Here is a 16,572-nt window from a genome sequence, read left to right on the forward strand (position 1 = left end):
AAGCTTGTAGAAGACTGTAATTTTTATCATAGATACTCTTCAACTGTGAGTGATGGAATCTAAAACAAAAATCCAGAAATACAATGTATGATTTTTAAATAATTAATTTCCATTTTATTGTGTGAAATAAGTATTTGATCATCTATCAACCAGTAAGAATTTTGGCTCTCACAGACATGCTAGTTCTTCTTTAAGAAGCCCTCCTGTTCTCCACTCATTACCTCTATTAACTGCACCTGTTTGAACTTGTATAAAAGACACCTGTCCACACACTCAACCAATCACACTCCAGCATCTCCACAATGCCCAAGACCAGAGAGCTGTGTAAGGACATCAGGGATAAAATTGTAGAACTACACAAGGCTGGGATGGGCTACAGGACAATAGGCAAGCAGCTTGGTGAGAAGGCAACAGCAGTTGGTGCAATTATTAGAAAATGGAAGAAATACAAAATAACGGAAAATCTCCCTCGGTCTGGGGCGCCATGCAAGATCTCACCTCGTGGAGCATCATTGATCCTGAGGAAGGTGAGGAATGAGACCAGAACTACACGGCAGGACCTGGTCGATGACCTGAATAGAGCTGGGACCACAGTCTCAAAGAAAACAATCAGTAACACTCTACGCCGTCAAGGATTAAAATCCTGCAGTGCACGCAAGGTGCCCTTCCTCAAGCCAACTCATGTCAAAGCCCGTCTGATGTTTGCAAATGACCATCTGAATGATCCAGAGGAGGAATGGGAGAAGGTCATGTGGTCTGATGAGACAAAATTAGAACTTTTTGGTTTAAACTCCACTCGTCATGTTTGGAGGATGAAGAATGATGTGTACAACCCCAAGAACACCATCCCAACCGTGAAGCATGGCGGTTGACACATCACTCTTTGGGGATGCTTTTCTGCAAAGGGGGCAGGACGACTGCACCATATTGTGGGAAGGATGGATGGGAGCATGTATCGTGAGATTTTGGCCAACGACCTCCTTCCCTCAGTAAGAGCACTTAAGATGGGTGGTGGCTGGGTCTTCCAGCATGATAGCGACCCAAAACACACAGCCAGGGCAACTAAAGAGTGGCTCCGTAGTAGGGGTGGGTATTGCCAAAGAAGTCACGATTTGATTCGAATCACGATTCACAGGCCACGATGCGATTCTATCACGATGCATCACGATACTTGAATTATTGCGATGCATTGCAATATTTTCTCCTCCATGTTTTGTTTTTGAATGACTCGGCACAGTATCCCACGGCCGGAAATGCTTGTGACACAAGGCAGCGGGCGTCAACACATTTGCAGCGACATCTACTGGACTGGAAGTGGTATTGCACTTGTTTATGGCTGATGTTCGCCAACCATTCATGCAATTTTATTTATTCATTTTTTTAAATTAATAATCGATTCTTGGCATCAAGCAGTAGATCACGAAAATTAGAATCACAATGCATCATCATCACGATTATTTTGCACACCCCTACTCCGTAGGAAACATCTTAAGGTCCTGGAGTGGCCTAGCCAGTCTCCAGACCTAAATCCAATAGAAAATCTTTGGAGGGAGCTTAAAGTCCGTGTGGCCCAGCGACAGCCCCGAAACCTGAAGGATCTGGAGGAGATCTGTATGGAGGAGTGGGCCAAAATCCCTGCTGCAGTGTGTGCAAACCTGGTCAAGAACTACAGGAAACGTCTGATCTCTGTAATTGCAAACAAAGGTTTCTGTACCAAATATTAAGTTTCATTGTTCTGGTGTATCAAATACGTATTTCATTTTTCTGTATTTTAAATTTATGATTCCATCACTCACAGTTGAAGAGAACCTATGAAAAAAATGACAGTCTTCTAGAAGCTTTGCAAGTGGGAAAACCTGAAAAATCAACAGTGTATCAAATAGTTGTTCTCCCCACTGTATTTAGTTTTATTTTTTGCTTTACTTTTTCCTTCAGTCCAGGACTTTGGCATCCAATTAAAATCATTCCAGCGCATTAATAGATAATTGTTATAAACTTCTGCAGCTTTTCAAAGAAATATTTAATTATTTAACTGCTTTACTCGACCTAAAAAAGAAGTTAGAGTCTAATGTTGGGGCTAATAATATGTATTTCAGGTCTGGCTCTCGCCCCTGGAGCCAAGATGGAAGCCCTGAGCCTTCAGTCCAAGTCAGGTCTGGGTCCGTTAGGGACCCGATCCGTGCCGCCAAAATCTCCTGCTGGGTAAGAACACGAAGACAGAGTCCACTGCTCTATCCGCTCCCCCGCGCTGCGATGGACGGATCCTTCTCACTGGCCTGTGAACTGATCTTCTATGTCTGTTTCATTTTCAGCAATGATAAAAGCTTCAGCCGAGGATTCCTGAACCGAAGTGAATCTATAGAGCGAGCAGGTGAGCGAATGAATCGGAGGGCATCCATTTTACAGAGAGGAAGCTTATTTTTCTCTTCTTTTATAACAGTGTGGAAAGTGTTGCTCTGATTTAGTTTCCTTTTTCCTGTTCCAGCTAAGGAAGTGCCAGGATGTCCCCAGAACTCGGGGCCTCCGGGCCCCACGTCCAGGAAGGCGTACCCTGTGAGTCTTTCACTCATCTTTATAATTACCCTGATTATGTGTTTAGGAACGCTTTATTTGGTTGCACAGCTTCTTTAATCCCCTTTTTCCCTCTTATTCTTCTGTAATCTCCCTTCCTGTTGCTGCTGTGTTTTTGTTGGTTTCCTGTTCTTTACATTTCCTTCCTGTAGTCTTTATTTGGGCTTTGACTAAGAAGTCGTTTAGCCCTGTTTCTGGAACTGTTGACATGCAAACATGGAACATTTCATGGAAAATGTTTTTTCTGTGGTTTTTAGGCCCAAACCAGTTCCGACCCAGAAGTTAATATTTGATTTAAATAAATCCTAAAACTGCCAGCTTGAATAATGAAGAGATTTGAATAGATTTCTGATTGTTTTCATATATGTTCTGCTGGAATTTTCAGCTTTTACTCTGCAGTTACTTTTTTTTAAAGGTTGATCCAAATCGACCATAATCTTAGATTATAAAAACAAAAAGATTTTTGGTCTGAGGGTCAAAATTAGGCAATTGACAAGACAGGAAGTTGTTCAATATGGGAAAAATCTTTACTTGTGAAACTTCCTGTCTTGGCAGTTGCCTAATTTTGACCGGTATGGATAAGTCAGGGTTCCCGCGGGTCTGAAGCAAAAACCACGGCTTCAGCTCCACTGAAGCCGTGGTTTTTGCATCTTTTTAACCACTTCTGAAAGTCTGGTGCAAAAATGATGTAAATATCTGCATTCATTGTTGCTACAAAGGAGGCATTGATACGATGCCAGAGAATGAAGAATAATCAAGAAAGAAAGCTGTCTTTTTTCATCTTTAGTTATTTTCATTGTTATTTTTTTGTAGCACTTAGCAGGGTTTCCGCAGGTCCTTAAAAAGTCTTAAAAGGCATTGAATTCTTCAAAATAAAACTAAGGCCTTAATTGGTATTAAAAATTTTTTAAATCAGTCTTTCGTAGGTCTTAATTTTTAAAACATCATAAATAGGATTATTTTTATTACGATTTATTTTTGTAATCTAAATAAAACAATAAAATTGACAATTTTTTTATTTCTTTTTTCATAAAAAAACATATGCCATGTGTTTGTTCTGCTAAGCCATTACAATTCACCTGATATCTGACTGGTATGATTATTTCTCCGCAAACTGATTTAACTTAGATGTTATTAAGAAGTTCTTATCAGTTTTGCACGATTTGAGGTTAAAAACTAACCCAAGTTTTTTATAATTTTTTTTTATAGGTATTAATCACTTTAAATTTAGACGTTAGAAAGAGCGGTGGGGGGGAGCGGTTGCGGGCGGGTCGGTGTCTGGTGTCCGCTGTCGCATTGTGGGGGCCCCTTTTTTTTTTTTTTTTTTTTTCTTTTTCTCTTTTTTTCTTTGGGGGGTTTGGCATGTCAGTTTTCTCGGGGGGCAGGCGGGCCTGCTGGGTGGGGGTCCTGCGGGCGGCGCGCCGCTGGTGTGGGGGGGTCCGGGCGGCTCCGGCGGTGGTAGTGTTGGGGGGCCGGTCTGGGCGGGCTGGCTGCGCTGGCTGGGTATTCGGGTGGGTTTTCCCTCCTGGAGGCATGGCGGGGCTGCTCTGTTCCCACTGATCGCGGCGGGTGGGGCTGCGGGGCGGGTGGGGGCCTGGGGTGGCTATGACCGGCGCGTGGTGGGGGGCCGGGGCGGCGGAGCTGCTCTGGCCGCGTGTCGGGGCCTGGTGCGGGCTGCGGGGGGGGGGTGGCGGACGTGGCTGGGCTGCTTTGGCATCGTCCGGTGGGGGGGCGGCGCGGTTCGCTCCGCTCTGGCTTTGTGCTGCCCCTCGGGCTGCTGGGGGGGGTGGTTGCGCCGGCTGCGGTCTGCTCCTCTTGCGGTTTTGCGCCGGGCGGCTTTTCTGCTCTCGGGCTGATTCTGTGCGCGGTGTGTTTCGTTGCGCGCTGTTGGCATCGGTCTTGGTGGGGTGGGGCTGCGCTTTTGGCCGGGGGGGCGTTTTGGGGGGGGTCCCGCGGCGCTCGTGGCCGGTTCGCGGCGGATGCGCATGGGCCCCGGCCGGGGGCGGGGCCGCCTTAGTGTTTTCCTGGGTGGTGCGGTCGCGGTGGGTGTTGCGGCCGGTCGCCGGGGCTTGGTGCGGGGGGGGCGGGGCGTGTTTCGGTGCTCTGTGGGGCTGGGGCGTTTCGGTCGGCGCCGTGGGGGGGCTGGTGTTCGGCGCCCGGCCCTACTTCGGAGTGGCCGGCTGCCGGCGGGGCCCGCGGACTCGTCCCCGCGGCTCCCCGGGGCGCCGGCATGGCGGTGGCTGGGGGGCTTCCTCGTGGCTGTCTCTCCTCCTGCCTTGGCGGGGTCTGATTTCCGGGGCTGGCCCCGCCTTGGTGCCTTCGCTTCTGGGGTCCCCTTGGGCGCCTGGGGCTTTGGGTCTCCCGGCGCTGGACTCAGTGCTCTGGGGGGTGTGCCTCTCCGGCTCTCCACAACCACTATTGAGCATTTTTTTCTATGGTTAAAACTTTACATGCACAAGTTCACCCTCACAAACAACTACAGGTGCTAGGCTTCAGGTACTTAGAGATTCACTTCCAAACAGAAACCCCACATTCATATCTTCAGGTAACACAGAGTACATGTCAGACTTAATAATATTACTTTAGCGATAGTTTCAAGGTGTTTGCTTTATTGTATATCTCGTACCATGTTTTTTGGTTGTGCTGTTCTTTTTTCTTTTTTTCTTTTTTTCTTTTTTTTTTTTTTTTTTTTTTCTCCATCTCATTACAGGTGTTGAAGCAGACTGAAAATGTTTTGTCATTGTCTCCTTCCTATCTCCTCTTTCTTTCATCTTTTGTCCTGTTTTTTTCTTTTTCTTTTTCCTTCTTCTTCTGTTTTTCTGCTCTACTTACATTGCAGTGTCCATATGAACTGTAAAACTCCCTGCATAATTATAATAAAGCAATTTATATACATGAAACAAGTGGAGCGGTATGGCAATTGCGATACCGCTACACTTGTGAAAGTAAAATCTGTTGGGCTCCTTTTGGCATCAAGACAATTATTCTTATTGCCACCTTGCCAGACAGGACACTGTAAAAAAAAAAAAAAAAAAAAAAAAAAAAAAAAAAAAAAAAAAAAAAAAAAAGAGAAAGAGGGCAAATACTGTAGGATTTATTTCATAAGAAGTAAACGACCAGGGATGGTGCATTTCACGGTTTTAATGCACTTCATCATATATTAAAACCGTGAAATGCACAGCTTCAAATTGTTCAATCCACTTGGTCCCACAGAGTAAAACATTTTATAAGCATATTTTATTTACTGAACTCCCTTTTTATGTTGTAATATAGGAGCTATTTTTGCTGGCCTTTATTTATTTTTAAGCTTACTGATTATTGTCAAGATTAACAAAATGTGCAAAGTATTGTTTATTACTCCAGTAGAAGTATAAATCCTACTGTTTAAAAACACTCATAGAAGTTAAAGAATCAACTTAAGCTTTTTACTCAAGAAAACGTGTGAAAGTACCATTTTTTAAAACTACTTGGAGTATAAAGTGAACATAATGCAGGGAAAAATGTTAAGGCCAGAAGCTTTACTTCTCTGCTCTACTGAAGGAACATTTTCTACAATTCTGGATGATAACTTCCTTTAAACTTCATTTTCTTAGTTTGATAACTAATGTTAGCAGTCACATTTAACTTTCCATCATTTTGAAAAACTGTTTATTTTGGTTTGTGGTGAGCAACAGGTCGGGGCAGCACAGAGTCCAACAACAAAGAAATTAATCACCTGGATGAAACTAATTATTTTTGATGGTTTTTATTTTTTTTAAATACCATGCGCGATTATTTGATTTAATTTTGTTTAAATTAGCTAACACATGCACATACAGTATGTCATTTTAATATTCACATTTTAACTATGGAGGCAAATGTATTTATTGTTGTTATATATTTGTAACATTCATAAAAGTGTTTTGTCTGTTAGAATTCACCTAAAGATCCACGCTACCACTAGTTTGCACGTTGCTATGGTGACGCCTGTAGCAGAGTGATGTGGCAGTGATTTATCTAGCTCAGGGGTCACCAACCTTTTTAAGGCTGAGGGCTACTTCATGGCTACCAAGTCATAGGAATGGCTACCAATACTGACCTATGAACTGGAGGGATCAGTGTTCACCTACAGTAAATCTCATCCATAAAAACTCATTTTTATTCTTTTATTCATTTATTCATGTCTAATTTTCTTTTTAAAGGTATACTATGCAACAGGTGTTGATTTTCCAGCGAGGCTCCCCCCAGAGGGCGAAAGTAAAAGTGCACTGTCGTAAATATGCACAGCTGTTCTCCTGGTTTCTCCGTCAAGCCAGGCGCGGTTGTTTTGAGCTTAGCAGACAGGCGAACGCAACGAATGACTAAGCATCTGACGCGCCGAAAACGCGCTGCTGCTCGAGATGGAAAAATTGAATTTTTGCTGCTCGACGCGCCGCGTCAACCAATCAGAGAAGCTGATCTGGGAGCTGGCAGAGAGAGAGACACAGAGCTGATGATCAGAGCGCTGTGATTACTCCTCTTAAACAGTTTATTGACGCCTAAATTAACTTAAAATGCAGAAATCTGCCGGCAGAATATGTTCGCTTTTATTATCCTGCTGCCTGCAGTTTGGATTATTTAGATGAAAAAAACACCTACCAGCTGCCGCGGTGAACCGCGAGGAGGCGACCCGGCCAGAGGCTGCTGATGAAGGGATCCCTACTGTCGGCGCTGGTATGTGGGGGTCTGAGCGGCTCCGACAGAAAAAATATTGTAAGGCAGGATGGTAATCTGAATCTGAATCTGCAATGATTACGTTTTCAGGTGTATTTTTTCACTTAAAAACATATTAAAACTACTTTATTCCCACTGATCACAGCAAATATAGCTGCAAGGCAGAGAAAGGATAGTGAAGCTCCGCCCAACGCGCGTCAGACACACGTTTGCACCGCGCAGCCAGAGCAGCAAAGCTGCTTCAGCCGTGCGTCAGAACTAACTGGTACAAGCAGTAAAAATGAAGCAGCAGACACGATTTTGCTGCGTCCGGTGTGAAAGCAGCACTGCACAAAGATCGCCACTGTGCTAGCAACAACAATGCTTTTAACTGGGGGCGTGTAGCAGTTCTCGCCGTAAAGCAAGACCGACTCTCGCGAGACTTCTGAGCCTGTGGGTGCGGGTCGGTGCTCCTGCAATTGCAAGTGCGGTATTTCCCCCACAGACCACCAGGGCGGCCGAGAAAACCTTTGTTTAACCTGAAATGACTCATTTAATCATCCAAAACGTTATGGAACACATTAATTAACTGAAAAATATTGCATAGTGTGCCTTTAATATTGTCATTTTGAAACCACTGAACTATGATGAAATAATACATAAATGATCAAAAAGAAGAGCAACAGAATAAAAAGAATTAAACTTAACCCACTGAGTGAGTTCTTCTGTTTTCAGAAGACGAAGAGCGCCCCCCATGTGGTCCTTAAGGGGCCCCATGGTGCCCGCGGGCACCGCGTTGGTGACCCCTGATCTAGCTGAACTAAAGGCTGATTTATACTTCGAAACCAGGCCGTCTGCGTAGGTGTCTCAGTGAACAAAAAGTCGTCCCCCCCCCACCGCAGACACTCAGCTGCACCTCTCCCAAATTGTAAGTTACCGCAGACAGGAGGCCGGCTTGTTTTGTTTTTATGACCGCAGTTGCAGAAAACAACTCGTGAAGTTTGACCAGCTGGAAGAGCGAGGTGCACGAGAACGCTGGGACCCTTTTTCCACCTGGATCTCCGCTCTTTTTGGCCCTCATGTCCCTCCGTTGTCGGATAAAGTTCCCCCACTTCCTCGTCGCCTCGGCCGTATCTAGACCCACAGCGCATAGAGATACAGACAGACCACGCTTCAATATTGAGCATAAATCAAAAATGTCTGCGTCAAGCTCACTGCGACACACTGCTGCAGGAGTATAACCCGCCCTTAAGCGTGCAGATGCATGCTCACTGACCATGGCATAAATAAAAACACCACAGGTGTATGTTGTCCTTTTAAAAGGAAACTGAAGGTCCTGCACAGATTCCAGCCTTTTCATGTTTGTCTTCCTCTTGTCCCAGAAGCAGAGACCAAAGCGGGTGAAAGCCATGTACAACTGCGTAGCCGACAACCCAGACGAGCTGACGTTCTCTGAGGGGGATGTGATCGTGGTGGATGGAGAGGAGGACCAGGAGTGGTGGGTCAGTATCGTTCAAACTGAAGCGGTCCATGTAACTCACACTGACTCCTGTTTGAAACCCTATTATCAGAAAGCTGACCTCATTCTAGCTGAACAGAACCCAACAGCCCGGTCCTGCTGCTTCCTCTGTGGAGCGCCGGCCAGCTGCAGCTTGTTTTCCTCTGTGCCACCCCTGCACATATGACCGTATTTAGTCAGTCTCCCTTTCTGTCCCTGCATGAAGCCCAGCTCTCCTGAGGTTCCCTACTTTGCTTCTGCTCCCGTCTATCCTCTAATCAGCATGTTTGTTTCAGACATACTGCAGCTCCTCTCTTCACACCGGCAGGCTTTTATAATCAGAAAAAAAGGGAATCTGATTTAGCTGGATGTTTCCGTAAAGGCAGACTTTGTTCACTTGATTAATTTGTAAACATTATGGAATCAGAACATGTCCCAGTTTGTTTTTATTTTCAGGTCTAGCCGCTGTTTAAAATGACTTGCATGGACATATTAAGTACTTCCTTCTTTCTCAGCCCAGGTAATATAAAAAAAAGAATCTCCTTTTGAATCCAGTAGTGGAGTGAGTCTGTTGTGATGTAGGTGATATTAGAGATTTAATTAGATTTCTGTTCATTAAACTCCTGGGTGGATTATTTCTTGGCATCCAAAGGTTTTCACACCCTTTGAACTTTCCCACGTTAGAAACACAATTTCTGTTAAATGTTCGCAAGAAAAACGCCAAATATTTTCAGATCCTGACTTGGACCAGGCCACATTGACACATAGGCACTTTGATCTAAACGTGTCCGCGGTTGCTATGGTTACCGGCCTACAGGAGTTTATCCTTCTAGGCTTTTCCATCCTTCTTCGTTCCTCCTTCATCCCCCTGTAGAACTGTTTCACCACAGCATGATGCCGCCTCCACCATGTTTAACAGCAGGGGTGGCGTTCATAGGGGGGCATCTTCTGCTATATGTTGGTGCCAGGCGGGCCTCATGATGGCGGTTTGACAAAGACCAGATGGTGAACTGTGGATCTCACCATGAGCCTCTTGGCTGCTCCTTAGATCAACAAGTTCTGCCATCATAGGAATAATTATAGATCATAACAATAAAATACAATAAATTATGTTTGAAAGAACAAATAAACAATACTCTGAAGCTAGCTCAGCTTTGAGCGAACCTGAACTTCCTCCCTGAGCTGTTTCCCGGGCTTCCGTGGTCTTCATGATGCAGGTGAAGCCATAATAAATCAAACTACTGATCGACGGATACTCTTTGTTTTTTATGTTCTTACAGCAATCTAACCGATAGAACCAATTTTCTTGGCCAGTATCACTTTTTTTCTCATTTACATGATAAAAATTACAGAGAAATGTTACACAAGAGTACATTTAAGGCAACATATATCACATTTCTGTCAGTAAATCCTCCAAATATTACAAACTGTAGCTTTAAACAAATGAAACATTTATGAACCGTTCAGAAAAGCTGAACATTGTTTAGCAGATGAAGGGAGCAGCAATGCAGCGCTTCAGCTGATCTCGATGCATGACTGCTGAATACACTAATGGATCAGCGAACGCTTGCAGATATGGATCAATGCAATCACAGATCGGTCTCTAAATCAGACACTGGCGGACTCGGCTTCTGAAGTTACGCCGGGCTTTACAAACTAGAAAGGTTTTTACTTTTATCAAAACAAAAAAAAAACTAAAATCCCTCCATCAGCATCATCATCAAAGTCGCGTTCTCTTGAAAGATAACCTGAAGTTTGCGGTTGTGGCGTGACAACATGTGCTGTGAGTATTTTTTTTAATAAAGCATGAACAGAGAAACTTTAAGGGAAACTGATCTGATCTGAAGGTTTAGGCACCTGGAACGGATGGACAACCTTCTGTTAAAGGCAGGTAGTCTTTATTAGATGTTAAATTAAGTTTAATCTTCTGGAAATCTTGAAGAACTTTAATTGGGAAGAATAAAAGCTAGAAAAACCAGCGATAAAGATTGTTGTACTTTTAGTAACGGCCGTGATGGGATGGAGTCTTTTTTTATAAGACATTTAATACTTTTGGGTATCAGATCATTTTATTTCCATCCAGTAGGTTTAACCCTTTATTGCGGTTTATTCAGTTGTTTTGGTTGCGCCTCTGAGAAAGATGTGTAAGAATAGAGGATCTTCTGTTGCAGCTGTATGACTTCACACCGAACACATTTGATCAAATAAAGGACATCAGTGAGTCTCCTTAGAGGGAGGAGTCTAAGCTCAGTCCTGATGCTCTGATCTCCTCTGATTGTCTCTCAGGCCCAGCCGACAGGTTTTCTCTATCATTTGGGTCTAGAAGCTAAGAAGGCTGATTTGTCTTGATATTTCCAGGGGATCAATGCACTCTACGTTCCATTAACAGCCCCTCAGCATCACAGATCCTCCACCAAACTAAACCATGGGGATGAGGGGATTTCCACTTCCTTTCTAAGCAAACTAGGATGAAAAGAGCTTTTTCCCTCTCGTGCTTTTTCTGGTTACTGGTATCTAATGGTTGCTATGGAGACTGGGCATCCCCTCTTTTAGGACTTTTTCTTTTTCCCCTTCTTTAAAATCGCTGTTTTCACATACACTCACCGGCCACTTTATTAGGTACACCTGTCCAACTGCTCGTTACACTTAATTTCTAAGCAGCCAATCACATGGCGGCAACTCAGTGCATTTAGGCATGTAGACATGGTCAAGACAATCTCCTGCAGTTCAAAGCGAGCATCAGTATGGGGAAGAAAGGTGATTTGAGTGACTTTGAACGTGGCATGATTGTTGGTGCCAGAAGGGCTGGTCTGAGTATTTCAGAAACTGCTGATCTACTGGGATTTTCACGCACAACCATCTCTAGGGTTTACAGAGAATGGTCCGAAAAAGAAAAAACATCCAGTGAACGGCAGTTCTGTGGGCGGAAATGCCTTGTTGATGCCAGAGGTCAGAGGAGAATGGCCAGACTGGTTCGAGCTGATAGAAGGGCAACAGTGACTCAAATAACCACCCGTTACAACCAAGGTGGGCAGAAGAGCATCTCTGAACGCACAGTACGTCGAACTTTGAGGCAGATGGGCTACAGCAGCAGAAGACCACACCGGGTGCCACTCCTTTCAGCTAAGAACAGGAAACTGAGGCTACAATTTGCACAAGCTCATCCAAATTGGACAATAGAAGATTGGAAAAACGTTGCCTGGTCTGATGAGTCTCGATTTCTGCTGCGACATTCGGATGGTAGGGTCAGAATTTGCCGTCTACAACATGAAAGCATGGATCCATCCTGCCTTGTATCAACGGTTCAGGCTGGTGGTGGTGCTGTCATGGTGTGGGGAATATTTTCTTGCCATTCTTTGGGCCCCTTGGTACCAATTGAGCATCGTTGCAACGCCACAGCCTACCTGAGTATTGTTGCTGACCATGTCCATCCCTTTATGACCACAATGTACCCAACTTCTGATGGCTACTTTCAGCAGGATAATGCGCCATGTCATAAAGCTGGAATCATCTCAGACTGGTTTCTTGAACATGACAATGAGTTCACTGTACTCAAATGGCCTCCACAGTCACCAGATCTCAATCCAATAGAGCATCTTTGGGATGTGGTGGAACGGGAGATTCGCATCATGGATGTGCAGCCGACAAATCTGCGGCAACTGTGTGATGCCATCATGTCAATATGGACCAAACTCCCTGAGGAATGCTTCCAGCACCTTGTTGAATCTATGCCACCAAGAATTGAGGCAGTTCTGAAGGCAAAAGGGGGTCCAAACTGCATAATAAATGATTTAGATGTAAATTATTCTTTTAAATTTTTTTTTTTTTCTGCCACCAACTATATTTTCCATCTTCCCTGTGTGACATCATGCTGCTGTAAATGGAAAGTTATTTATTTTTATTTATTTCACATCTTTACTAAAACATGCGTACTTTACCGTGTTTTGTTTTGGTTGAGTGTTTTTTTTTTATTGGGTTTAGTGCTTTTTATGGTTTAGTCCCTATTTTTTATACAATTTAGTTCTTTTTTGGGGGAGGGGTTAGTCTTTTTTTTTTTTGTTCAGTCCCCCATTTTTGTTTAGTGAGTTGAACACGTTTTTAATTTCTGTTTTGTTTCGTTTTTTAGTAAATTTTTTTGTTTTTCTTCTCAGTAGTACCTTTATTAGGGTTTATTGGTTTGTTTTTTGTCTTTTGGTTTGCATTAGTCTACTAATTGTTTTTTGGTTTAGTCTCTTTTCTTTCTCCCCCTCTGACCTCTGCTTTGTCTGTAACGTTCCTTCTGTCTTTCTTCTGCACAGCTGGGCCACATCGAAGGAGATCCGATGAGACGAGGCGCCTTCCCCGTCACATTCGTTCACTTCATCACCGAATGACGAAGCACTGCGGTTCTCCGGAAGGCGTTGTGAGATTCTTCTCGCCATCTTCACTGCAGCAGTGCTGCCTTCCACAGAGGACCCATGGGGGGGGGGGGGGGGGGGGGGGTTCAGCTCCTAACACTAAAGAAAACAACGATTTGGCACTAAATCGACTGCTCGTCGTAAACCGTGTTCCAACATAATGAAGGTCACAGTGTTTGTTTCATCTGTTTTAACAAACCTCCAGCTCTAAATGTGAACTTAGAAAATATGCTTACATTCCTCGTATGTGCATGAGCTCTGTTCTGTAGATACAGTTTTTGTAGATGTTTAGGGTTCCTCTTGAGTGGAGGAGGTGCTAACGGTGCTAAATGAACCTCAGAGGAGCAGAAGCCTCCATTCCATCGCAGCAGGAGGACCGAACCTTTAATCTGATGTTTGGGATGAATTTATGCTGCTCCTTCTTCTCTAAACACTTTTCCAGAACTCATCGGTTTTAGTTTAGTGTAGGGAGTCTAGTAGACATTGGGGTGGTCGCACTGAAACTTATCAGAACCATCGGACCAGAAAACAGAAAAGCAATAATTAAACCAACTGCTGTGAAGTTGATTATTAGGCTTCTCCTCACACCATCTGATCAATGTTTATTTTCCTTTATACAGAAACAGCAGCAAGTTGTTTTAATCTAAACTAGATCCTTTTTCTCCTCAGAGTAAAGGATAAACATATTGAAACCATCTTTAAATTAAAACTTTAATCAAATTCGATCTTTAGTTTGGATTTGGCCCATTTCACTTTTCTTTCTAACCAAATTAGTTCCAATTTCTTAATGATAATTTTTTTTGAATAAGAAAAGTTTTTTTTCTTTAATCTTATAACTGAGTTTTAAAGTTTAGAGCAATCAGGCTGAGTCTGCTTTATTTTAGCTTCTGATTGACAGATAATCGACCAAAGGAAGGATTTCTTTAAATAAACTGAACCTCCTGTTAGTCTCATACCAGCAACGTTAGCTAGTCAAAGTGTTTAACGCTCTTCTAAATGTAAGTTAGGGCAATAATAGGAAAATCATTCTGGTTAATTAACGCTTCCTTTAATCTGTGCTCATGCTGCCCGCTGGTTAAACGGCGCCCCGGGAGGAGAGCCGTACTGCTATCCCCCACTGTTAGCTGGTTTTCGTCGACATTTTTATCACCCTTAGCGACGCCATTTTAAATTAACATTGGGGCTGTTTGTGTTTTTCACTACTAGAACGGTCCAGTAGCCTTCTCCAAGCCAGCTGAGCAGCAGTAGGCAGCAATAGGTGGGGGAGGGACCATGCTAAATTACTTCCTGCTTCACACAGATGGTGCTTCTCATTTAAAGGACTTAAAACTGTAAAATTGTGATTGAAAATCTGAGCCTTTTTGAACATTAACCCAGCCCATCATCCATCCACGCCTGTTGCTAGGCAACGCTCCGTCTTCAGGTCTGACTCTCAGTCAAGCTGCTCGTTACGATCTCAGCGAGTTTCAGATGTTTGCATCGGTGCTGAGGCGACATCTGCACAGAATAAGCTGCAAGTGAAAAGAATTTAGAGATTTAGAGAAAATGTGAAGAAAGTTGCAGTTACTGCCGCGTTTGGGAAGCTGAGAGGTAGAACGACGCTTTTAATAATCCAGCTTAATTAACTTCATTGCAGTTGCAGAGAATCTGTGTTCATATTGAGGTGAAATGGGAGCATTTCATGTATTTGTTGAAGACAAGAAGAGAAGCTGCCTCTTGTGTAAAACTCACTGGAAACAGGATGTAGTCGCCTATTTATGTAAATACATATGGAGTTTTTGTTTGTATTTAAAAAGGTCAGAGCACGAAATGTGATTAAAGTGAACTGCGGTGATGAGCAGCTGGAAATGCAGGCGCTCATGAACCTGACTCCTGAAGTGTGGAAGGGAAAGAGAAAATACAACTGGAAGAAAAATAAATTATGAGATGATGTCTCTGTGGTTTTTCTCTCACTGTTCGGTTTTCAAAGAACTAACTCACAGGGTAAGAAGTGGATTTTATCAGCTGTATAAGCAGGCAAAAAAGGAAAAAGTTTTAAATAATGCAAGGGCTCCCTCTACTGGTGAGTATTCAAACATTCACATTTCACTATGGGGGGGGGGGGAAGAAAAGGAACATTTAAGCACAAAATTCTGAACTGAGCTAAAAGGCTGAGCATTGAACCCCCAATAGATGCCTCCAAAATGCTTCGCTAAAGTATTCACACCCCTAGAAGGCTGGTGTATCACAAATTTGCACATATTTAAAGCTTAAAATATTTATGGCCCTTTTAGACTTTGTCTAAATATGATCTGTGAAAAAATAGAAATACTAACTAATGCTGGTTGGCATTTCCTCCTTTGACTAAAGTATGTTTAACTTAAAAAAAAAATGACTCTAAATTGAACACAAATATATTTTTTAAATCTTTTTTAAGTGGAGAAAAATTGAACAGAAATGTCTAAAAATTTCAGCAACCCAACAATTTATTTAGCTTCTAGTTTAGTTTTTTTGTTTTCTTGATTTAGGTTGATATTGCTTAAACATGTTATCTTTTTTCAATGTTTGCAGCTCTAAATAAGTTTTATTAGTTGGTCGGAATACAAAAAAAATTTTTTGGATTCAAAATGTTGCAGAATCTCGTTAGACCATCGGTAAGTGTCGAGTTACCATATAGTAGAGGCAACGCTTTCTTAAAGACGGTTTAAGACATCAGAAAAGTGTCGCGTACGTTTAGTTGGACTCACACACCCCTAAGCAATGCTGTGGGATTGCTTTTTTTTTGTGTGTGTGTAATTGTTTTGGAGAAAAAACAAAGACCAGCGTGGAAGTTCTCCTTTAAAAGGAATGATGACTCTAAAGCCAGAGCTATGGTTGGATCACAGCAAATTTAAGTCTAAGAACGGCCTAGTCAAAGTAAGAATCTCAACTACACTGCAAAAAATAGAAATTCTAGTCATTTTTCCTTAAATTAAGTGCATTAAATTGAGGTAAGTGAGACATTTAGACAATGAAACAAGACAATTTACATTTAAAATAAGAAAAAAACAATTATATAGTCTTATTTTGAGTGCATCTTATCTAATTCTGTTATTTTAAGCGTTACAGTGCTCATTCCATTGGGAAATCCTGTTAGCTACCTACTTAAATTAAGGGTAAATACACTTATCTTAAGACACTTATTTCTAATTTGTTTTTGCAGTGATTAATCAATCTATGGAAATATAGGTTTGATGCTGACAGACACCATCTGAGTGAGCTACTGGCATTTTCCAGACGAAGGCGTTCTGATGTTCTGCTACAGATGGATCATTGTTTTGCTTAACTTTCTTTTTATTTAATTCTTTTTTTTGGTTAACTTTTAATTTTCCGATATTTCTAATTCGTATGTGTTTAATGTCTTTTGTTTTTCGAGGTTTGGTGCTTTTTTCCCCATCAATATAATTTTGTGTGGGT

At 42.7% G+C, this 16,572-nt stretch overlaps 1 protein-coding gene across 1 annotated transcript; it reads left to right on the forward strand.

Moving 5' to 3' along the window:
* Positions 1-2,100: 2,100 nt before the first annotated feature.
* LOC119797825 (arf-GAP with SH3 domain, ANK repeat and PH domain-containing protein 2-like) lies at positions 2,101-13,206 on the forward strand. Its single transcript, XM_038307047.1, has 5 exons — positions 2,101-2,202; positions 2,313-2,371; positions 2,486-2,553; positions 8,628-8,744; positions 13,039-13,206. The coding sequence occupies exons 1-5, from the start codon at positions 2,123-2,125 to the stop codon at positions 13,111-13,113; spliced, it is 399 nt and encodes a 132-aa protein (XP_038162975.1). The 5' UTR covers positions 2,101-2,122; the 3' UTR covers positions 13,114-13,206.
* Positions 13,207-16,572: the final 3,366 nt, after the last annotated feature.

Source organism: Cyprinodon tularosa, unplaced genomic scaffold (genome assembly GCF_016077235.1).
Source record: "Cyprinodon tularosa strain WSP-4 unplaced genomic scaffold, ASM1607723v1 ctg6, whole genome shotgun sequence".
NCBI classification, from domain to species: domain Eukaryota; kingdom Metazoa; phylum Chordata; class Actinopteri; order Cyprinodontiformes; family Cyprinodontidae; genus Cyprinodon; species Cyprinodon tularosa.